At 35.1% G+C, this 25,487-nt stretch overlaps 1 protein-coding gene across 18 annotated transcripts in view; it reads right to left on the reverse strand.

Moving 5' to 3' along the window:
- The window catches only part of KHDRBS2 (KH RNA binding domain containing, signal transduction associated 2), a 631,853-nt gene that overhangs the window by 524,454 nt on the left and 81,912 nt on the right, over positions 1–25,487 (reverse strand). For all 18 annotated transcript variants that reach the window (XR_006717294.1, XR_006717303.1, XR_006717302.1 and 15 more), the window contains exon 2: positions 2,717–2,844. Coding sequence is in view for 7 of the 18 variants with exons in the window: in XM_045498652.1 (XP_045354608.1) it covers positions 2,717–2,844 (128 nt within the window). In the remaining 11 variants the exon portion in view is untranslated. The remainder of the gene's footprint in view (positions 1–2,716; positions 2,845–25,487) is intronic.

Raw genomic sequence — 25,487 nt, forward strand, 5'->3', positions numbered from 1 at the left:
CCCCAAATGTACATCAAATATGGCTCAAGTCTAGTGACTGTAATCTTAACCCCACTGATATTTTTGTGAGAGGTAGGCAATAATCACTCAGCAGGAGAGAATCACCACTTTTGAAACAAACACAGCTTTCAAAAAGTTGGTTTTAATCTATTATAGTATAAAAGCAAACAACAGCAAATGTAGGTCAACTTGATAGATGATTCTGTTCTGTTTCTCAGTACCTTTTTCTGTAAAAGGGCTCTTAAGAGTTCTCTCATTGTGATAACGGGGTGTATGAAATGCACGTCCCTTTAAAAATAATTTAAAGTGGTTTAGCATTCTATTCATCAATTAAAAATGGTAAGTTTTCTAAGGCATAAGTTGTTATTTGATAGTATTCCATAAAACTACTAACTTTAGGAGCTCTCATTCTTCACATTCTTCCATTCCTTTCACATGAACAAGTAATACAAAAATGTGAGCAGGGGCTCAGGTGGTGGCTCAGGTGGTTGAGCGTCCCACTGGTTCAGGTCATGATCTTAAGGTTTGTGAGTTCAAGCCCTACATGGGCTCTCTGCTGTCAGCACAGAGCCTGCTTTGGATTCTCTTTCCCCCCTCTCTCTCTGCCCCCCCCTGCTCATGCTCTCTCTCTCTCTCTCAAAACTAAATAAACAAAACAACAACAAAAAATGTGAGCATATCAGTCAAGTTAAAAATGCAATGACTCACAAAAAGTGAAGAAACTAAAATAACAGCAACCTCTAGGTATCTCCATCTGCAACAAAGATATGTCTTTGACTGATTCATAATTTCCCAATTACCTCATCTGCAAGATAAAAGTTTTGTATAGTCTGTGATTTTGAAGATTAGTTCCGGCTTAACCATTTTGTGATTCTAAAAATTCTAGGAGATACATGAATTTGCTGGTGAGATATGGTCTGTTTCAATACAAATAAGCAGTTTTGTTATTTGATTATCTTTCTATAAATCATGAAATTAAATCACACACAAAAATTAGACACTATACAGTATTCTTGTTTCAATATTTACCATTATGCATCAAATATAGACTATTGCAATATTCAGTATAAAATCACTCATACTGGGGTTCCTGGATGGTTCAGTTGGTTAAGGGTCTGACTCTTGATTTCGGCTCAGTTCATGATCTCACAGTTCATGGGATGGAGCCCCACACCGGGTTCAGTACTGTCAGCAGGAAGCCTGCATGGGATTCTCTTCCTCTCCCTCTCTCTCTGACCCTCCCCCACTGGCTCACACATGCACGCACACACTCTGTCTCTCAAAATAAATAAATAAAAACTGAAAAAAAATCACTCATACTGCCATTTGAAGAACCACCACAATTTGAAAAGCCTTTCACACCTTCCCAACCTGATTTGGTCAGAGATATACAGCTACGTTTTATTGAGAAGGAGATACTGAGTCTGTCACTGGCTTTCCCATATCCAGCGAACAGACAAGTGTTATTCTGAGAAACAGGATCAAGTTATATAATAGTTAAATATATGATATAAAGAACTGATCTTGTACTTCAAAATAGGTTAATTAATCAAATTCCTTTAAAAAAGACATTCTTAATACCCATATTTCTACCATATTTCATTACTAAGTAAACATATTCATGTACATTTTGCAACCCAATTTAATATTCATAAAAACATGATTATGAAATAAATCTAACAAAACTTAAGTGTAAAATATATATCTATTGAACGCACCTCTTCTGTAATAGAGTAAGTCTAGCTAAAACAAAAATAAAAACAAAACACAAAAACCAAGAACTGGTATGCCCAAAAACCTCACCTGAAAGTTAAAATTTTGTGGTTTGGTGGGCTACAACAGTTTATTCCTGTTTGAAATAATTACAAACACAGTATTCTACTTAATTATACTTATTAAAATTTATCATATTAGAAGACAATTGGTAAACTGGAGCATTTATTTCTGTAATCTTTACTATTAGGATAATTACACGGTCATTGTTTACGATTCACTCTTCAGAAAGTAAATTACCACCTAATCTGAGTTTCCATTGTTTGATATGTAATTTATTAAAAAAGAGAAAAGAAAAGAAAAGAAACTCCTTTTACCCAGTAGAATTTATGAATATAAGTGATGAAACCATGCCACTGAATGCTCTATCTTATAATCATGATTCTGGTGATACAAACGTCATATGATATGAAAATGTCTAGTGAAAAATTACTCTCAAGAGAGCAGTATCATAATTATTTTTATAAATGAACCCTGACTACAGAAGACTACAGGTTATAATCTAAGTGTCTAATAAAGACTAGATTGCTTTCCTGCATATAATAATTTCCTGTGGATTGGCTAATGCTGTATATTTAGTTTCATTAATTCTACTCTTTATTACAATAGGAATATGCACTGTAACATGAACCAAAACATAATCAAGTGAGCGTGCATATTTGGACAAATTGTTGAACCATTTACATGTTAAATGAATGATTAAAATATCTAATTATGTTTTACATATTCATAGAATAAAAGTGCTACGGTCTTTAGTTGAAAACTGTTTTCATCAGTGTACTTTCAAAGACTTCTCTTTCTTCTATATCAGTATCATTACTTGTGTATACTAATATAATGAAGCTTTAAATATTGATTTCATGAAAGGCAATGAATGAAACATCAAGTCTTATTTTTATCATTTTTACTTAATTCTATGGGAACAAAGCATATACTGTAGTACCTTTGGATATTGCTTGACAGGAATCAATACCCTTTCTGAGAGCTTTATGTTTTTGTTGCTGATGACATCAAGATATTTCTTTTCTTCATCTTCTTTTTTTCCATCAGAACCTTGAAATTTTTCAATTTCTGAAAAAAAATTCACAAGAAAAAAACAGTAAGTGAAATGAGAAGTCATAAATAATGCTGATTGTTCTTATTACTTGACTTCTTAAAAAAGATTTTGAAGAATCTTGGTAGGACTAAACACCACCTTGTTAACAGCTACGTGAATGCTACCATATATTAAGATGACCTCTGTCAAATGTAACTAAAAAGTTATCATTGAGGATGTGACTGCCTGCCATGAAACAAATGATGAACTTAATTTTTAACATCTACAACCGAAGAAGAAGGAAGGGAGGAAGAATATGCCATTTAATTATTTAAAATATCTAAGCAAACATAACTTTCCTAAGGACAATAAATAGAATAAAATATATTTTAAGGCTATATGTTTTATTTTTACTAAGAATTATTCCTATTCTCTATAATAGGATAGTAATGATAAATAGCATATTATTTTATATTCTAACAAAACTTCAAGGCAATTATAAAGGGGGTCATAGCAAAGTCTTCTAAAGGATTAAATCTGTAAATGCTATCATTCATATTCATCAACATGAAATTATCTGTCCATATGTTTAAGAGGAATTACTAATTTTGCCTTATGAGAATATTCCCAAAATGGATGTTTTTGAGCAAATGTACATTACTTATCTATTCTTTCATTTTAAAATTAATTTATTCCACAAAGACTCTTAAACCTCTATTGTGGGTACCACAGATAAAACAGAAAGCAGAAAATAAGAAAATGTCCCTGCCTTTATGGAATCTATATTCTGATGGGAAAAATGAGCAATTAGAAAGTGAATATATATGTGCATGCATATTTATGTGTGGGGGTAAAGGATAAATAAAATAAAGATATTAAGACAGCTTTTTAAAGTTTTGTCAGATGGAACAAGAAAATGTTGTTTCTGTAATTTTGGAGTAAAGGAAAGGTGGTGATATTTGTTAAGTATGGAAATTCTCAATTCATATTAATTTATATTGCTTTGAAACATTTTTTGAAGATCTGACTACTTCTGGAGGTAAAAGCAATACTGTATTGCATGTAAGAGCTTTGTTCTTTGTTGTTGTTTATAATTAGTATCTTTCCCAAAATGATTTCACATACATTACATAAAATCCCTGTAGTATTCCCAAAGATAATCTTTTAGCATATCGTTTACTTGGCTCATGTGGAATTATTAAAAAATCTTTCTGAAGTAAGATCACATTGCTTACCCACATAGTGGCTGAATGAATGCTATACTGCATGGTTTGCACAGAGTCATTTACAATCACTTTTTTCAGGTATATACTATAATTTCCCTGAAGACAATTATCTTAGAATAAACTGTACTGTTTGAAAAAAAGTTATTTGTAATATGTCTATAATTTCTATGTAGAATGAGGACATCAGATTCTCACTATTCCACTCCAGCAAGTCATTTTAACTGCCTGTCGTTTTCAACCAAAAAGCATTCTCTATTCAGGCTTTCAATCCCGTATACAATTATTACATACAGAACTATGACAACTGCAAAGAAATAATATTCATTATATCTTCTGATCCTGACAATGAACTGTTGATCACTGCCCTTTGGGTACATGCACCTACCTAATACCATACCTAGTTTGAGGCAATTGTAATGTGGGACACAAAGACTCAATTTCCAATCTATTAAATGTACAGTTTCTCCCTTATCACTCACTCCATCACAAAATAAATTGAATTTGTCTGACATTATTTGTTCTCTACAAAACTACTACTACCCTAGGCATTTTTAAACATTTGCAATTTGATCAATTATTAATTCCAATAAATTTTCCATCAAGAAATGGAGTTGAATAAAATACCATTTCCACTGCTTTTTCTGTTCATTTCTACACTTTCCTTTTAAAAATGTTGATATGTCTTTTGCCCTTCTGATACTTTCAGGGAGTTATCTTGTCTTTCCTGACACCTCTACATGACTAACAGCTCAGTCATTGCATTTGTCAACTGGGTAGTCATGGAAAGGTATAAGCCAAATATGCCTGATTTTAAAGCCAGGAAAAGCAATGTATACAACACCTTTCCTTTTTAAATTTTACTTTAAAATAATTCTTTGTTTATTTTATAATTAATGCATGTTCATTGTGCAACATTCAGACAATATAGGTATCCATAAAGATTTAATGGTATCCATGGTCATCTAACAATAACTAAACAGTTTTGTGTAGAGGAGTTGAATAATTTTTTATATTTGTTTGTATGGCCTCTCTTTAAATTTGCCTTCCATATTATTGGGAAAACATATTTAATATACTAGGGCAGGATTATTTTTTGTTGAAAATGTTAAATTACATAGATTTTAGTATCTTCTGTTCTCCTTTCACCATTTATCTATTAATGCCCATATTCATTCAAATGCCCAAATTCATTCAAGAATTTGCTTTAGCATTCATTGACTTATTTTTAGTGGCTCTCTCCATAGTACTAAAATTATGAGAAGATTACAACAGAGTGAACCTGTGGGCATCGGTGTATTCACCTTGTACCCAACTGGTTTTAGTCTGATGGAAGCTATAGTAAGAAATTATACTTTTTGTAATAAAAAAACACATAACCGTACTTCCTATTTAATAATTTCAAGTGTACAGTTCAATAGTGGTAAGTCTATTCTGTTGTTGGCTGTGCATCTCTAAAATGTTTTCAGCTTGCAAAACTAAAATTCTAGAACCATGAAACACTCATTTTCCATCCCCCTCCCACAGGCCTTGGCAACCATCTTTTCACTATCTTTTCTATGCTTGACCACTTTAGGTACTTCATATGAGTAGAATAACACAGTTTTTGCTTTTTTATGAGTGGAGTGTTTCATTTAACCTAATGTTCTCAAGGTTTATCCATGTGGTAGCATGTGTCAAGATTTCCTCCTCTTTAAAGTCTATATAACATTCCATTGTAGATATATACCACATTTTCTGTATCAATGGATATCCGAGTTATTTCTACCTCTTGGCTACTGTAATAATACTTCTATAAACATGGATGTGGAAGTGTCTTTGAGATCTTGCTTTGAATTGCTTTGGACATATACAATTTTTTGGACATATACAATTGTTTGGACATATACAATTGTTTTGGATCATATGATAATTCCATTTTAATTTTTTAAGGAACCTCCATACTATTTTCCATAATGACTGTACCATTTTATATTCCCAAAAAGAGTGCACATGAGTTCCAATTTATCTGCATCCTTGCCAACACTTGGTATTTTCTATTCTTTTGATAGTGGTCATCCTAACAGGCATGAGGTGATATCTCATTGTGATTTTTATTTTCTCTTATGTTTAGTGATCTTGAGTATCATTTCATATGCTGTTGACCATTTGTTTATCTTCTCTGTAGTATTATCTGTTCAGGTCTTTTGCCCATTTTTAATTGGGTTATGTGTTTTATTGTTGTTGAGTCGTAGAATTTCATTATACATTCTGCACATTAACCCTTTACATACATACGATTTGCAAATATTTTCTCCCATCCCATAGGTTACCTTTTCACTCTGTTGATTGTTTCTTTTGATGCACAGAAGTTTTCTTTTAGTTTGATGTAGTTCCCTTTATTTTTTACTTTTCTTGCCTATGCTTTTGATGTCATATCCAAGAAACCATTGACAAATCCAATTCTTGAAGCTTTCCCCCTATGTTTTCTTTGGAGTTTTATAGTTTTAGATCTTACTTTTAGGTCTTTAATCCATTTAGAGTTAGGTTTATGTATGATGTGAGACAAGACTCCAACTTCATTCTTTTGCATGTAGATATCCAGTTTTACAACACGATTTGTTGAAGAGACTGTCCTTTCCCCATTGTATGTTTTTGGACCCTTGTTGAATAACATCTGACCATATACACAAGGGCTTATTTCTGGGCTCTGTATTTTGTTACACTGCTCTGTATTTCTATCTTTATGCCAGTATCACACTGTCTGGATTACTGTTGCTTTGTTATTATATTTTTGTTGTTGCTTTTGTTTTTTGTTTTTTTTTTAAGTTTTTATTTAAATTCCAGTTAGTTAACATATAGTGTAATATTAGTTTCGGTGTAGAATACAGTGATTCAACACTTTCATACAACACCTGGTGCTCATAACAAGGCACTCCTTAATACCCATCACATATTTAACCCAAGCCTCTCCACTGGTAACCATCAGTTTGTTCTCTATAGCTAAGAGTCTTGGTTTCGGTTTCTGTTTCTCTCTCTCTCTCTCTCACTTTTTCCTTCTTGCACTGTTGGTGGGGATGCAAACTGGTGCAGTCACTACGGAAAACAGTATGGAGGTTCCTCAAATTTTGAAAATAGAACTATCATACAATCTAGCAATTGCACTAGTAGGTATTTACCCAAAGAATACAAAAATACTAATTCAAAAGGATACATGCACCCCAAGGTTTATAGTAGAGTTATCTACAACAGTCAAACTACAGAAACAGCCCAAATGACCATCAACTGATAAACGGATAAAGATGTGGCGTATATATACAATGTATTATATTTTGAAAACAGGATTGCAAATCTTCCAAATTTGTTCTTCTCTTTCAAAATTATTTTGGCTATTTGGAGTCTTTTAAGATTCCATATACATTTTAGAATTTTTTTTATATTTCTGAAAAACAAATGCCATAGGAATTAAACAGGGATTGCACTGAATCTGTAGATTGCTTAGGGTATTATGGAAATTTAATCAATATTCAATGTTCCACTTCACAAAGGATTCCTTCCTCTCACCTGCATCCTCCTTGATATTACTGAGTTATTTTTTATAGATTATAGGTAAGAAGGTATTTCGAAGGGAACTTTTAGTTCTGCTTTTGCTTCACTTTTTCATTTTATTTGGGCATATAATTTTAATTGTTTTTTCTTTTTTTTTTTAATTTTTTAAAACTGATTCATTTGCATATTTAATCCATTTACTTTTTCCAGCCTTTAACTTTGATATTAATTTCTCTTTTTATTTGCATTGTTTGTATTTTTATTTTATTTTATTTTATTTTACTTTATTTTATATTTTTTTATTTTAGACAGGGAGAGAGCACACAAGCAGGGGAGATGCGCAGAGGGAGAGGGACAGAGCGAGAAAGAGAGAATCTTAAGTAGACTCCACACTCAGCATGGAGCCCAACATAGGGCTTGATCCCATGACCCTGGGATCCTGACCTGAACCAAAATCAAGAGTCCGATGCTCAGGCCACCCAGGCGCCCCTGTATTATTTCTGCATTTTAGAATTCAATGAAGGATTTCGTAGTGGGTAAATTTTTGGTCAGGACTTATAAGCATTACATGGAAAGGGTGTATATTCTCTGTTGTTGGGTTAAAAGTTAGCTATAAATCAGTGAGATCTTTTTTAACCTATACTGGATCCATCTTGGAGTGAAAAAGGTGTGTGAGAATTTCTTTGGAATATGCATATGAGCTTAATTTTGCTTCATAAAGTATTCACATGCTTAATCTGACTAAACTCCAGTATTTTGTTCTATAAAATATACTAGGCACATTCCCACAAACAGAGCAGAAGTGTTTCTATGACTTGCATTTCCCCCCAATGGCTTAGATGAGTAACCTCACCTAATTCTCCTATAGAAACAAGTCAGAATGCCTAGTATAAAAAAAGAAAGAAAAAAAAAAAAACCCTAAACTCTTAAAATATCCCCACAATCCAGGCGATCTACAAAAACCCTATTTAAAAAGTGGGTTTCTGGGGCGCCTGGGTGGCGCAGTCGGTTAAGTGTCCGACTTCAGCCAGGTCACGATCTCGCGGTCCGTGAGTTCGAGCCCCGCGTCGGGCTCTGGGCTGATGGCTCAGAGCCTGGAGCCTGTTTCCGGTTCTGTGTCTCCCTCTCTCTCTGCCCCTCCCCCGTTCATGCTCTGTCTCTCTCTGTCCCAAAAATAGATAAACGTTGAAAAAAAAATTTAAAAAAAAAAAAAAAAAAAAAAAAAAAAAAAAAGTGGGTTTCTGGGGCGCCTGGGTGGCACAGTCGGTTAAGCGTCCGACTTCAGCCAGGTCACGATCTCGCGGTCCGTGGGTTCGAGCCCCGCGTCGGGCTCTGGGCTGATGGCTCAGAGCCTGGAGCCTGTTTCCGATTCTGTGTCTCCCTCTCTCTCTGCCCCTCCCCCATTCATGCTCTGTCTCTCTCCCAAAAATAAATAAACGCTGATAAAAAGTGGGTTTCTGAAAACACTGAACATAGCAGGAATTCTGCTGGGTCCTGTGTGGGGTAGATTGTGGAAAAAGGAAAATTCAGATGGTTCCAAGAGTCCTAGAACATAGGAATTTCAAGCAAGTACTTCTCAAAAGAATAGATGACCTCTAACATAGAATTCTCAATGATCTGAACAAAAGAAAGAAAAAAAAAACATAAAACTGGACAAGACTATACAAGCTTCAAATCATGAATGATTCTGAAATAAACAATGGAGACCATACAATGTCTGAGGAAAAAGCTGAAGGTACTACAGCAGCATAAGCACTCCAGGACCTCAGAAAGCAAAAGAGAAACAACAAAAATGTCCTTCTTTAAGGGTAAGTCCCTTCCTGAGAGGGGAAAAACTGCCTCAAGCAAGATCCTAATGGAGCATAAACCAAGGACACTACCCAAGCTGAACAGTCTATTCCAACAGAAACCTCTTAAAAGCACAGGCAAAACTTAATCATTTAAACAATAGAAAGAGAAACGGATTGTGTTGAACCTCATGCAAGCATACTAAATAAGAAAACAAAAAAGGAAAATGAACTAAATAATATATTGACAGAAAATGAAAGCAGGAGAGAAATATATGATAACAAAGCAGAAAAACAGAATATTAAAGTGAGTGGAAGAAAGTATGTAATTAGAAAAGTAATAAAAGAGGAAAATGTATCAGAAATAGAAATGGGTTATATAAGAATCAATAAATTAGAGGAGCATGTAAAAACTTCAGAGCTCAGGAATGAAGTGGAAATAGTTTATATCATAAATGAAGAATAAACTAGAAATAACACAAGACTAAATAGATAAAAGAAGAGAAATAGAAGCAAAGGAAAGAATTAAACACTACTATAAAATCAGAAAGTTGAAAAGTTTTGACAGAAAATGAAAGATGTAGAAGATAGGTAACATCTTCATCTCCAAGGGAGCTATACCTGGAGCTCTGAGAAGATGAAAACTAAAGCAATGAAACTGAAGAAACACTAAAAACAATTCAGACTAAAACCTGCTTCATAAAAAACTATATAATAATGTGACATGAACTGAGGACTGTGACCTAGGGAGAGGGAGAGGGAAAGGCAGAAGAAGGAAGAGAGGGAGAGGGAAGAAGGGTGAAAAAGAGAAGGAGATTGATATTGAGACCTGGAGGTGCAAACAATAATGCAAGGTTTAATGGACTAGAAATAATTGCTACAAAATTAGTTCCAGACAGTGGTTAAAGCTCTGGCTCTAAGAAAAAAAAAAAAAAAAAAAAAAAAAAACAAAGACAAAAAACACAATTCTGGCTTTGAAATATGACATGCTGCAAATACCTGCCTCAGTTTCACACCTGGAAATTAGGAAAGAACTCTCGGTGTATTATGAGGATTAACTAAATTAATAAGCAAGGTGTTTAGAAAAGTGTCTGGCAAAAGCATTGTTGTTTTTATTATTATTCTCGTTATTATACATTAGCTTTAAAAGGACCAAGTGCACTAGAGCGATATGGTAAAATGTCACTGAAGAGGGAGCCAGAAACTGATCTCTAGGTTAAGAAAGCATCACAGAGAAATAGGGAAGGTGACTGGCTGGACTCACGAATCATACTATATAATTTCTACATATCAAGAATGGCTTTTCATTTTGCTGATAATTTTTAAAAATATTTTAATATCTGACCTATGTTTGTAGTTTAGTACACTCTATAGCTCCAGGCATAAACAGTGTCAAATCATTTAAAGTTCGATTAAACTCATTCTGAAAATATGAATAAAATTTCAGTCAAGAGGATTCTATTTGAATATCTGAATTTATACCTCCATATTCAAGTCACTTTCTTAATACATGTGATTTTTTTCAGCAGTCATAATTCACACTTCCTAAACTGGGTGTGTTGAGTATTTAATAGTGGTCTCCCATTCACTTCTACTTAGCATTTTTTCGATCTTCAGAATACAGTTGGCTTAAGAATTTAGAAATATCAAAGCCTTAAAATTGATGTGTTTGGCTGTGTCTGTATATTAATGCTTTACACAAGTTATCATGATTATATTTATTTTTATAACTAGCACATTATAGAGATTCATATTTTTAAATATAAATGACATATAATTACACAATAAGAGAAATCACAATTATTTTGTTTCATGGAAAATCAGTTATTTAATATAAATTAACTTTTCTCTTAAAACCAAATTTAAAATTGTGCATTTGCATATTTTAAGCAATCTTTGTAAAATAAATTACTAATCTCCCAGTCATTTGAAAAAGAACATACTTTGCATGATTCAGGGACTTTAAGAATGTCAGTTATTCTAGCCAAGCTAATCGATGTGAGTAATGACTTTATTCTTTCATTAACTCAATAACTACTACTGAATTATAGTCTACCTCATGTGTGGAGGATTAATATAGAAGGAAATGAGTAAAAATCAGGAAATAATGAGGGAAACAGTGACTGAGGTTGAAGAGTCACTAATGGCCAAACTTCGGATAAATCCTGAAGGTAAGACATCCTCTCCTAACTATAGATAGAAAGTGAAGGGGGAGGGAAAGAAGAATAAAGGATAGTCCCTAGATAAGTGATCTTAGTGATAACATTGATCTTGTGTCTGCGTGTGTGTTGTGTGCGCGCACACGCTGACTTACTTCACCAAGAATGACCAATCGTGTTAGAACTATATACTAAATAATAATAAATATGTTCTTAGTCAAGCAAATTACATAGAGCTGTTTATGCCTAATTTTTTCTCTTCTCTTCTCTTCTCTTCTCTTCTCTTCTCTTCTCTTCTCTTCTCTTCTCTTCTCCTTTCCTTTCCTTTCCTTTCCTTTCTTGTGTGTATGTGTGTGTGTGCGCTTAAATTTTTTTCATGAAGTGAAATACATGGTCTTCCAAGGACTTATAATTCTAAAATTCAAATAGCCTGTAGTTCTAAGGAAATTTAAAAAAAATCAAGATACATTTAATTACCAAATAGACTTTGGAAATAATTTCCAGTGCGATATAAGAGAAAAGAACATTTATATGCAAGGTAAAATATATTGAAGCAAAGAACATGGAATTAGTCTGGGAAGAAAACAAGTTATTGTCAATGAAATATAAATGACCTTTAAATATAACAACAGGGAATGATGCCAGTATTGAGTTATTTTGAAATTTATGCTTGTCTAAAACCGAAAAGTCAATAAGAGGTTGTAAAAAATTCTTTTATTTATGGACATTTTCCGAATAGACTTTATAATACAAATCATGCTCAAGTGCCTAATGATTAGAAGCCCTTATTGTAAATGGAGCATGAGCAACTTAGATTTACATAATATAACTAAGCAAAGGCTATCCTATGTGTTCCACCTTCAAATTATACCCTTTAATTTCTACGTAAAAATGTTTTCTGATGTTCATATTTGAATAAGAACCAAACTTTTACTAATTAATGTTAATAGAATGAAAGAGTGCAATATAGAATAATTTTCATCTTCCTTTTAGAATCCCCCATGTAAAATTTCAGACATCAGTATTCTATAATATAGTATTATTCCAGCATTTCAAATTCTAAAAATTGGTCTAAAATGAATGGCTAATTGTACCATAAATAACAACTGCTGCTTGTGAAACATAAACTTAACATAATAATAAAAGTATCTGACAAATGATTTAACACAAATTTTACTTCATTGATATTGATCAGAAACATACAGACTTTCAAATGTCAGTCTCAAAGAATGGGTGAAGAAATACCAATGTTACTTTGACATATGAATTTTATTTTTAGCAGCATAACTCTGTGGGGTAACAATTATCTCCCTTTTCAAATAAATAAGCAGGAGTTCAAAGAGCTAATATAACATATATTATAAATACAAGAAGGAAAACAAGGGGGTAAAAAAGGATTTAAAAATTGGAGAAGAGCAATTCTCAGTAGAGAGAATTGCTATTTAATCAAAAATGATTTTTAAAAAAAACCAAGCCAGACTTTGCTTGAAAATATCATTTAGCAATTTATTCTTGTATAAAATATCTTCTGGGGAGGGAGGCATGAAGGTTTATGTCTTGCCTTACCTGCTTCCTGAAGCTCATGCTAAGTGTCTTTAAGGCAAATTTGCCTTGTTCTAACTTGCCTATGATAAGGATTTCTTGTGTAATTTTTTTTTCTTTTCACCCTCTTTACAACTTTTTGTTTATTCAATGCTGTGATAGCATTTTTAGCCTTAATTCACTCATGCTTTATTATCAGCTACCTCAAAACCATTTCAGAAATAAGTAATAAAGACTTTATTTTAAAATCATTTAATATTCTGTATTAATAATGAATTATTAAGCCAACAATCTCTACTAATACAAAATTTCTCTAAGTTCTGTTTGTGGTCTTAACTCTGGGTGTTAAAAGCAGCTTTGTCACTTGCTAGCTACATAATCTTAAGCAAATTAGCCTCAATTCCTTTCCTAAAAAAAGGAAAGTAAATCTATCAAATGATGACATTATGGGAATTAGCATTTTGTGTACACTTCACTCGCAATAATTATGATGTTTTTAGATAGTATAATGTTTCATATCTGTCTCCTTCTATATTTTAATGTCTGAGCAGATTTATTTTATTCATTTTCAAAACCCCTGAATTTAGCCCAAAGACTACCAAAGTAGAAGAACCTATGCCCTAAGTCTGTGTTTCCCACCATAGAAAAATGAAATCTGTTTCTTACAAAACAGCTTAAATAATAAGAAAGGAGCCTTATGTGTGAACAATGATCTACCAATAAGAGATGTTGTAAAAAGTGGATCTCTCAGACTCAAAGTCAGCAGGGATAATGGATAATGGTCTAATTCCAAAGCCTTTAAGGGATGGAAAGTTGTTCCTAAGCATTGAATGATATTTTTCTTTTATTGAAGACATGAATAACTGTTTCAGATTCACTAATGGTAAATCATAGTAAAATTTTGCAAATAGTATTAAGTACATACAAAGTAATCATTTTGATAATGCAAACAGAAATAGAAACTGCTAAACTTGATTTAAAAATAACCCAACTACTTGTTTTCAACAAGATTAACTGTACGACAACTATTTCAATGACTACCAATTCATTTTAGTACCCCGAACCTACAAAAACTGTGAAATTACTGATATCTACCTGCCCCTCTTTCCCTGGCTGCTTTCACTGTCTCAGCTCACAGGTCCTCTGCCCGGACGGAGTACAGAGTAACTCATGGGGATTTCTCTTTGTGAACTCCTACCATTCAATTCGTGTATTGCATATTCAGTCAGTACTACCTTTCAGTCATAACACAAGGCCACACCCTAGCTCAATGACCTTGGACGAGTCACGGTCAGCATTCTGGGCTCCATCTGTTCCCTCCTACCCACCCACCAACCCACCTTAAAATGGGAATCAAATTGTAGAAAGGGCATCCTAATATATTCTCAAACTCATAGCCTTCATAACATAGTATATAGTATCTGTAACTTCTCAGTTGTATAACACTTGACATCAAGAAGGATGATACCTAGTGTTTTCTAAAAATTTTCTATTTGCTAGGCGGTGATCCTGTACATGGACTAGTTGAGTTCACTTCGTTTACTTAAAAATTTTGTGATGCCTCAGATATCACCTCATACCAGTCAGAGTGGCCAAAATGAACAAATCAGGAGACTATAGATGCTGGAGAGGATGTGGAGAAACGGGAAACCTCTTGCACTGTTGGTGGGAATGCAAATTGGTGCAGCCACTCTGGAAAGCAGTGTGGAGGTTCCTCAGAAAATTAAAAATTACCTACCCTATGACCCAGCAGTAGCACTGCCAGGAATTTACCCAAGGGACGCAGGAGTACTGATATATAGGGGCACTTGTACCCCAATGTTTATAGCAGCACTCTCAACAATAGCCAAATTAAGGAAAGAGCCTAAATGTCCATCAACTGATGAATGGATAAAGAAATTGTGGTTTATATATACAATGGAGTACTATGTGGCAATGAGAAAGAATGAAATATGGCCCTTTGTAGCAACATGGATGTAACTGGAGAGTGTGATGCTAAGTGAAATAAGCCATACAGAGAAAGACAGATACCATATGGTTTCACTCTTATGTGGATCCTGAGAAACTTAACAGAAACCCATGGGGGAGGGGAAGGAAAAAAAAAGAGGTTAGAGTGGGAGAGAGCCAAAGCATAAGAGACTCTTAAAAACTGAGAACAAACTGAGGGTTGATGGCGGGTAGGAGGGAGGGGAGGGTGGGTGATGGGTATTGAGGAGGGCACCTTTTGGGATGAGCACTGGATGTTGTACGGAAACCAATTTGACAATAAACTTCATATATTGAAAAAAAATTTTGTGATGCATTGTTTGCTTGCAAAACAGGTGTAATATCCTCATAAAACTGTTGGCATTTGATGGCAGGGCATAGGGTTTCACTGAAGTCTTTTCCATTATTAACAGATCATGACAGCCAATGCTATCCTATTTCACATGATTACACCTAGTCTTTAGGTAGACTGTTAATTATTGAGGGCACATCCATGACTTACATGTCTGTGTTTTCTTTACCAGACTAATATCATTACGTATATGTTTGTAATATCATATGTGTTGATTTAAATGAGAAATAGGACAAAATGAAAAAGAATAAGAAAAATAATCCCATAGTGATAGTAAGAACAGGGTGTGGAATTAATTTGTTGAAACCTCATCAAAAATATGTTGCAGCTTTTGGACAGTATTGTCACCTAACACTAAACAGTGGTGCTTCACAAAACACGAGAGGTCAAGTTAATTTTTTTTCAACCTTGTAAAGTGTCAGACACAAAGTCTTAAGGTTTAAAATTAATACCTTTTAAAAGAAATAGAATATTTTATTACTACTCATTCCAAATATATCCATTCACATTCTTCCTGGTTTGGCCCTCTTCTCTGAATGCATTCAATGTTTTTATTTTAATTCTTGCTACATTACACACACACAAAGTTACACACAGGAAAGCAAATGCAGAACACATATCTCTGCTTGCTGCTTCTTAACCACAAAACCGATCATTCATCTTCTCACTCACTCACCCCTTCATTCAATAAATATTTACTGAGAGTCTATTGTGTACCAGGTGCCATTCCAGGAACTAGATACATTGCAGTGAAGCAGAGAGAGAGCATTCCTGTCCTCTTAAATCTTACAGATAAATAAGGTAGAAAGTAAGTGGATAAGTAAATTATGACATAATCTGGGTGGGCATAAATGTTTCAAAGAAACATAATGGCACAGAAAATGGTTAGGAGGGTGTGATATTTAGATAGGTGTGATTTAAAAAGGTGTCTTTGGGGAACCTGGGTGGCTCAGTTGGTTGAGCATCTGACTCTTGATTTAGGCTCAGGTCATGATCCCAGGGCCACAGGATCAAGCCCTGCAACAGGCTCTGCACTGAGCACGAAGCCTGTATGAGATTCATTCTCTCTCTCTCTCTCTCTCTCTCTCTCTCTCTGCCCCTCTCCCCCACTTGTTCTCTCTCTCTCTCTAAAAAGAAAAAGAAAGAAAGAAAGAAAGAAAGAAAGAAAGAAAGAAAGAAAGAAAGGAAGAAAGAAAGGAAGGAAGGAAGAAGCAAGGAAGGGAGGGAGGGAAAGGAGGTCTCTTTAAGGAAGTAATACTTGATCAGAGACCTGAGTTAAGTAAGGGGGTAAACTCATGAACATTTAGGTGTAGAGTTTTCCAGGCAGAGGGAACAGCAAGTGCAAAGCATCTGAGACTGCAAAGAATTTGACATACTTAATAAAGTGTCATAAGGGCCGTGTAGTTAGAGTGGTGGAAATATGGGAGAAAATGGTAGAGGATAAGGTGAGAGAGGTAGGAGTAATATCATGAAGGCCTTGTAGTCTGTATGTAGATAGAGTAACACAGTTTTTATGAATAAAATATGGCAGACAGAAGTGATGATGTATGACTTCTGAGATTAGGTCATACAAAATTTTGTGGTTTTTTCCCCCTTGTTCTCTTATATCATGTGTCTGGAGAAAGTAGCTGCCATGTCATGGGGACACTCAACCAGCCCTGTGTAGAGTTCCCATGTTCTGGATGCCTTTTGCTAATAGTAACCTATGGGAGCAGACGCTCTTTCCCTAGTAAAACTTTCAGATGACTGCAACTTCTTCAGAGACCCTGAGGCAGAACCACCCATTCAAGCTTCTCCCAAATTCCTTACCTGCAGAAACTGTGAGATAATAAATGTTAGTCATTTTAAGCTGTTATGTTTGAGGTAATTTATTATGAAACAATAAATAATGCATCATGATATAGAACTTTTATTTTCTACTAAGTGTGATGCAAAGAGTTTGAAGAATTTTACCACCATTTTGATCTGATTGATTTGTGTTCTCATGAGACTATTCTGCAGTCCTATGTAGAAAGGTCAGAGAGGAAGACCAGTTGTGAGGTAGTTACCCTGGATCAGGTGGGATACTATGAAGGCTAAGTAAGGTATTAGACGTGGAGATCTAAAAAGTGGTTGGATTATTCTGAAGGTAGAAGTTTGCTGTACATTGGAATACAAATTTAAGAAAAAGGGAGGAATCAACAACGATTCTCAGGTTTTTGTCATGAGCAAGTAGGTGAAGAGCAGCATTTACAGACATGAAAATGATTGGCAGACAGCAGGCTTGGTAGGTAAAATTATGAGTTGTCTTGTATTATTGTTAGGGAACATCTAAGTGGATATGTATGATGGGAAGTTGGTGTAATTCTGGAGCCCACAGAAAAGGTTGAGGCTTCACATATTGATATTTGAGACATCAGCACATGGTTGATGCTCACATTCATAGCTGTAGATTGGGATGGGGAAAAGAAGATTGCCCAGGACTAAGTCCACTGAATAGAAGAAAGGAGAGCAAACGGATTAAACAGATGAAGTAAGGGGCGCCTGGGTGGCTTGGTTGGTTAAGCGTCCGACTTCGGCTCAGGTCATGATCTCACGGTCCGTGAGTTCGAGCCCCGCATCGGGCTCTGTGCTGACAGCTCAGAGCCTGGAGCCTGTTTCAGATTCTGTGTCTCCCTCTCTCTCTGCTCCTCCCCTGTTCATGCTCTGTCTCTCTCTGTCTCAAAAATAAATAAACGTTAAAAAAAAACAAAAACAAAAACAAAACAAAACAAAAAAAAACAGATGAAGTAAGAAGGGGAAACCAGCAAAGGATTGCAAAGGTTGTGTTAAATAACAAAACTCAACCCAGTAAATTTGAAGGTCTAATTGGCTTTATTAAATTATTCATAAACCGGGCAGCACCCCATCTAGCAAGTAAAGAGTTATTGTAGTTGCTATTGCACATTCCAAGGAGTTGTACAAAATGGAAGGTTTTTATAGAAGGGTAGGGGCAAGTAAGTTATTAGCAAAAGAAAAGGATTGGTCCAGGGAGGGCTTTCTAGGGGAAAAGCAAGGTGTCTTATCATGGAGATAACCTCATCTTTCTTTGGCGGTGGAGAGGATCCCTGTGGCAGCCTCACTGGTGCAGTCTGAAAAATTCCTGACTTACCTATTAAGACTATCTCTGTGGGGGAGGTTAAAACTGCAGTTAGATTTTGTAGTAAGCACCAGTTTGGGAACTCGGTCAAGTAACACCTTTGGGGATTGTATGTTTTTGTTTTGTTTTGTTGAACAGTTGCAAAACCAGGAAAATGCAAAGCACAAAATTCAAGTGCAGAAAACACCTTAAGAATGGGAAAGAAATCAGAACCCCTGCATGGCTCAGTCTGTTAAGCATCGGATTTCAGCTCAGGTCACGATCTCATGGTTCACAAATTTGAGTCCCGCATCAGGCTCTGTGCTGATAGTTCAGACCTGGAGCCTGCCTCAGATTCTGTGTATCCCTCTCTCTCTGCCCATCCCCTGCTTGTACTCTGTCTCTCTCTGTCTCAAAAATAAATAAAACATTAAAAAAAAAAAAGGCATGGGAAAGAAATCAACTGATCCCACTGAGAAGTTTCATTAATGAAAACTGCATTTTGATCACTGGACTTGGCAAGGTGAAGGATGCTGGCGATCTTTCTAAGAATGATGAAAATCACTCACTGAAGTAGATTTATGAGAGAATAAGGTGGAGAGGATGTGGATATAGTAAGTAAGAAGTCTCCCCCGACAGCTACTCTGACTCATTGCCTTCCTGAACCCTGTTCTAAGCTTTCTGAGACCTTCCTGTAACGCAGCTCTTTCCACCTGATTTCCCCTTTCTATCCTTAGAATTAAATCACTTTCTTTGAGGTGACCTGAACTAAGCACACTTCCAGATGACCTTAGCCATGGCCACGATCTGTATCTACCATCTTTCATTTTTTTCAGATGTCAAGCCCAACCTACCTCCCTGAGTTTCAAATCTCTTCTTCTCCTTCTCTTTACTTCTTACTTTATATTTCCACTCTAAAATTATATACGTAAAACTCAGTGTACCTCAAACTGGGTTCCCCTTAGCTCTAAAGCCTATTCTCTCTCCGTCTTCCCTTCCACTACAATCTTTGCAGTCACACAAGAATGAGAACACATTCTTAACCATTTAAACATTGGTTCCTCCCTGCTCCTCACCATTCTACCTGCGGTAGTCACCAAGCCCTATTAATTCCATCTTCGGGCCTCCTCCCAAATCCAGCTTCTCCCCTCCTGGTGCTCCACCACTACTCCGATCCCTTTGCTGTCCATTCTCACCCATGGCAAGGGGCTTTCAACTAGTTTCCTTGAAGACCCACGCATAACTGATCTTTCACATCTGAGCTCTATTTTGAAAACACGGATTTGAGCATTACACATTCCCCTTTTCTGCTGGAGTGTGGTGTTTGTATTGGTTATTCCCTAGCTATATTGAGCATTCAGATTCCCTAGGTTGAATGAATGAGTGTCACTACTCTAACAGGTACCTGCATCTCACTGCCTGAAGGTTACATTCTTAATGTTTTCTGTCACTACAAATTGATAAACCATTCCTTTCTCCTCTCTTGCCACATTCTAGTCTTGGGTCTTGCCATCCTGAAGAAAGCACTGCATTCTATCATCACACATACCCTAAGCAAACCATGTGCTTTCAGAGTCCTTGGGCTTTCACTCACGATTTTTCCTCCTTCCTCTACCAGTGAAGAACTCCTCTTTCATGGAGGCCCAGATCGAACACTCATTTTGCAGGATTTCCCCAATCCTGGGTTACCCTCAGTACACTTTAATAGTGCTCCTATCACTTTGTAATGTGTTATTTATGAGTGTTTTCCCCTATTAAACTGTGGCTTCCTTGAGGCCAGGACATCACGTTTTTTCTTCACTTCCAGCACTCATTACAATGGACAAGGGACAATGAAATATAAGCTCAAAATCAGAATACTCACCAGACTGTGTGTCAGAATAAATTGTTCTAGAACAATTTTTCTTGGTTTTAATACAAAAATTTCTTAGAACATATGTGACTTTTGGGGCGCCTGGGTGGCGCAGTCGGTTAAGCGTCCGACTTCAGCCAGGTCACGATCTCGCAGTCCGTGAGTTCGAGCCCCGCGTCAGGCTCTGGGCTGATGGCTCAGAGCCTGGAGCCTGTTTCCGATTCTGTGTCTCCCTCTCTCTCTGACCCTCCCCCGTTCATGTTCTGTCTCTCTCTGTCCCAAAAATAAATAAACGTTGAAAAAAAAATTTAAAATAAAATAAAATAAAATAAAAAAATAAAAAAAAAAAGAACATATGTGACTTTCAAATGCACTGACTGTTGTTTACATGGGGAAACTTCTATTCATTTTCACAAAGCATAAAATATCCTTTTAAAATCCATATTTATTTCCACAAAATGTAATACAACATTTTTATATTCTGGAGTGGTTTTAATTTCATTTATATGTTTTGAAAAGCCTAAAGAAAGGGGGAGTAACATCTAAAAGAGAGGATAAAGTATTCAGCACAACTTTTTTACAGCCTTATCGTTTAGTGCTCAAGAGATATTTTAGGCATGTTACAACCAAATATGACTTCTTGTTACTTATAACATTGTTGTTTAGCTATAATTTGAGTTTACATTTTATAAAACAGGTTGAAGCTTTTGAGTTGATATGATGTGCATTATAATGTTTTTATGTAAATTATTGGAAAATAAGGTCTCAGCCTTTTTATTCAATGTATTTTATTTTTTAAAATGTATTACTGATGTTAAGTGGGAAGAGTCTGTAGTCATTACTAAGTTATTTCTGATTTTTTTCATATTCATATTCAACTATAGTCATTTCTACACAACGAGTAGAACATCTATCCTATGTTTGTGAGGGAAAGTATGAGACTTTACTTCTGCCATAGACACTTAGAGATATACTATCTTCATAAAAAGAAAACAACACATTTAAAATCAGCAGCTCAAGTTACATTCATTTGGTTCAAATTAAGAGACTTTTTCCTGAGTCTACTTTTACTGTGTTAATTATCTAAATCAGCATTTATTCACCATTTAGACTAATTTTACAGAAATACTACACCCAGATGTGCTCGAATTTGTATTAATTTATTTTCAAGATGTTCAAAAGTCTAATTACATTAGGCATTCCTTGTGCTTGAAAATCAATTTTCCTGAATTGAATAAAGGTGAGCTATTATTCACTGGAGTTAAAAATTCCTAATATGCCAATATCAGAAGGTATTTAAATAGAACTGAATATGACCCGCCTCACATTCATCATGTTGGGACACAATTTCTTTGTCCAATACTTTTACTCATTCAGCAAATGTTACCGAGAGTCTCTTATTATGTATGTCATTGGGAAGGAGAAAAAGAAGTAACATTCTGTCTTCAATTGCTAATTATCTGGGGACCAATAATTGCGAGTATCACGGTGAAACAATTCTTATTTTACTGCTGTTCATATCATGCCCAGTTTATTTGTATATTTCAGTAGTCAAACTATCAAAGGCAAATTTAGAAGTTTATTAAATATATATGCAGTATTTACGAATGGCATAACTATAATTCAAAGTCCTCTTCCTTAGCATCAACGCTATTGTTGAATATAATATATGCAAATAATATTCAATTACGACATTAGTATATAGAAGGAATTAAGAGATTCCATATATATAAATGTGTGTGTATTCCTAAATTCCTACTTTGGTATATATAAGTTCCTACTTTGGTGGATTGCTTTAAAAATTGGAGAGGGTATAATTTATGGACTTGGTGTTTGGGCTAATTTCTATTCTCCAGAAAAAGTTTGCCAACATTTTCTCTTTACCCCAATCATCTTTAACCAACTTTAAAGAGAGAAACTCATCTAATAAATCAAAGTCGAATAATCAGGGGCCACATTAGAAAACAAAGTTTCTATAGTGCTTAAAGATGATATTCTACTTTCCATTCGGTCTTGCTATTCCTTTTTAGTTATTCTTATGCAGATGAAATAATAATAAAACGGGCCTCTTACCACCATGGTGTGGTCCTGAACAAAATGCACGCTAAGGACCTGTCTTTGGTTGCTCTTCTTTAGATGTAGTGAGAAATGTTTTATTTTCTTTGAGCCTGCCCTCCTCTGCCTCTCCTCATCAACAAAGCAATAAATCCTTGAGAAATGAATTTAAGCCCTGGTCCTAAGGAAAAGGCACCAGTGTCTTGTTGGCACTCAGTCTGAATTTAATCTCAATAGATCCATACATCTCACAAATGGCACAGGTTTTCATATGATAAACCAGAAAGTGATTGTGTGGCAAAATCCCAGTTAACAATTTTCTTTTCATTGCTCACTCAGTAGCATGTGGGAACGGGTGGCTGATGGTAGACTTGGAAATATGGATCTTGAGATTTCTCTCCTCAACAGATACAACTGTACCAGCCACTCTGGAGGAACCCAAGAAGGTGCAACTGTCTGCTGTTTTCTTTCTACTGTGTCACATGTTTTGCACTCCCCTTGTCACACTAGACATTTTCCTTTTTTAAATATATGAAGACAAAAAAAATTAAATAAATAAATATATGAAGACATAAACAAGAGTTGAAAAGCTTCTCATTTCTTTTTGTTGCCTGTTACCATTTTGACAATGTCCTAGAACATGAAGTCCGGTTTTCATTACTATTCCCGTGACAAACACAGGTAGCCAAAATATGCCCATTTTATCAAACCCATATGATTATAAACTAGGAATTAACCATGACCATTATTACTAAGATGGCCCAGTACTTTACTACTTGACCTTGTGCAAGTCCATTTACACTTTTAGTACCAAGCTTCATTATCTACAAATGATATTTTTTTCCCTTCACAAATCTGAAGGATCTTCAAATTCTGACATGTGCTGAGTCTTTAATGCAAAAATAGAATGTGATGTCTACAGGGTAAACAGGTTCAATATAATTATTTGGTCTTCTATTTAAAGAGCTAGATGTTAACTTGATTTGAGATATTTTCTCTTTATGTGACTTAATCTTTTTCCCATTTTTACTTATCAAGTTTGCTATTGCTCGGATCCTATATTATAATGGTTAAGAGTGCCCTAACAAATAGGGCCCTATTTTCTTCATCTATCACATGCAGATAATAATATTATTACTTCATGCTGTTGTCTTTGTGCTAATGGCAATAACAACTAAATTGCTTACAATATTACTTGATATACTTTTATTGCTGTCATTGTAATTCTTGATGTCCATGAATCTACCTGTAGAAGAAAACATCATGCTTACATTGTAGTCCTAAACTGCAGACTCACTGGAACTAAAGTTAAAGGAAGAGTCAACAGGATAAGGGAGAACCTATGTCACTCTATCCTGCACAGCATTTATTTACGTTAGTTATTCACAGACTTAACCTGACTGTTTAGATAGCTGAAACTTGGTGTCTTTATTTCCAAATCTCAGCTGTGGTAAAAGAGGAAGTATTCCTGTGTCAAAACAATATTTTATAAATAAAAAGTGATTTGTGTGTGTGTGTGACAAAGTAGATGAGTTAGACAGGATTCCTTGAGTTACATTTTTTGGAAAGAGATATATCTAGGTATAGATATAGATAATTAGCTATATAGATACTAGATGTATAAATATTACATATAAAGATAGCTATCCATATATTTATAAATCTATATAAATCTATATCTCAAGCTTGAGATTATAATTCACACACCATAAAATTGACGCTTTTAGTTTTTTTTTTTCTTTTTAAAAAAAAGTTTATTTATTTTGAGAGTGAGAGCGGAGGAGAGGCAGAGAGATAGGAAGAGAGAGAGAATCCTAAGCAGGTTCTGCACTGTTGGCATGGAGGCCTATGCGGGGCTCGAACTCACGAACTGTAAGATCATGACCTGAGCTGAAATCAAGAGTCAGATGCTTAACTGACTGAGCTACCCAGGAGCCCCAAATTGATGCTTTCAAAGTTACAATTCAGTGAGGTTTTTTAAATACATTGACAGAGTTGTGAAACCATCACCACTATCAAATTGTAAAACATTTCATTCACCAAAAAAATAAACTCCATGCCCATTAGCAGTCACAACTTCTGCTCCCCTCACTGTAGCTCCTGGCAACCAGTAACCACTTTCTGGCTCTGTGGAGTTGCCTATTCTAAACTTTTCAGAAAAAATAGACTCCTACAACATGTACTCTGTTCTGCCTTGCTTCTTTCACTTACTGTGTTTTCAAGAATACTGTGTATTCTTTTATAGCATGCATCAGTCCTTTTATCAGCCAAATAATATTCAATTGTATGGATATGCCTCATTTTTTTTACCGATCCATCAGGTCAAGGGCATATGGGTTGTTTCTACTATTTCAATAAAATAGATAATGCTGTTGCGAGCATCTGTGTGCAAGTTTTTGTGTGGATATACATTTTCAGTTCTCTTGGATAGATTCCGAGGAGTAGAATTATTCAAACAGTAGCTATATCCTTAACATTTGAGGAACCCCCAAACTGCTTTCCAAAGTTACTCTATCATTTTAAAATCCCACCAGCAATGTATAGGAGTTCCAACTTCTCCACATCTTCATCAACACTTGTTGCCTTTCTTTATTTTAGTCATCCTAGTGTGTGTGAAGCTGTATATCATTATGAATTTGATTTCTTTTTTAAATTTTTTTAAGTTTATTTATTTTGAGAGACAGAGAGAGAGACAGAGAGAGAGACAGAGAGAGAGATAGGAGGAGGGGCAGAGAAAGAGAGAGAGACAGATTCCAAGCAGGCTCTGCACCATCAGTACAGAGCCCAATGCGGGGCTCAAACCGCAAACCATGAAACCATGACCTGAGCCGAAATTAAGAGTCAGATGCTCAACTGACTGAGCCACCCAGGTGCCCTTGATTTGCATTTTTAATAACTAATTATGTTAAGCATATTTTAATGTGATTAAATGTAATTTGCGTATATTCTATGGAGGACTGTCTAAAATACCTTGCACATGTTTGATTGGATTCTTTTTATTATTGAGTTGTAAGAGTTCTTTACATTCTTGGATACATGTTCTTTATCAGACAAGTAATTTTCTCCTAATCTATATGTTTTTACTTCCTCCATGATA

The sequence above is a fragment of the Leopardus geoffroyi genome, chromosome B2 (genome assembly GCF_018350155.1).
Source record: "Leopardus geoffroyi isolate Oge1 chromosome B2, O.geoffroyi_Oge1_pat1.0, whole genome shotgun sequence".
NCBI lineage: Eukaryota > Metazoa > Chordata > Mammalia > Carnivora > Felidae > Leopardus > Leopardus geoffroyi.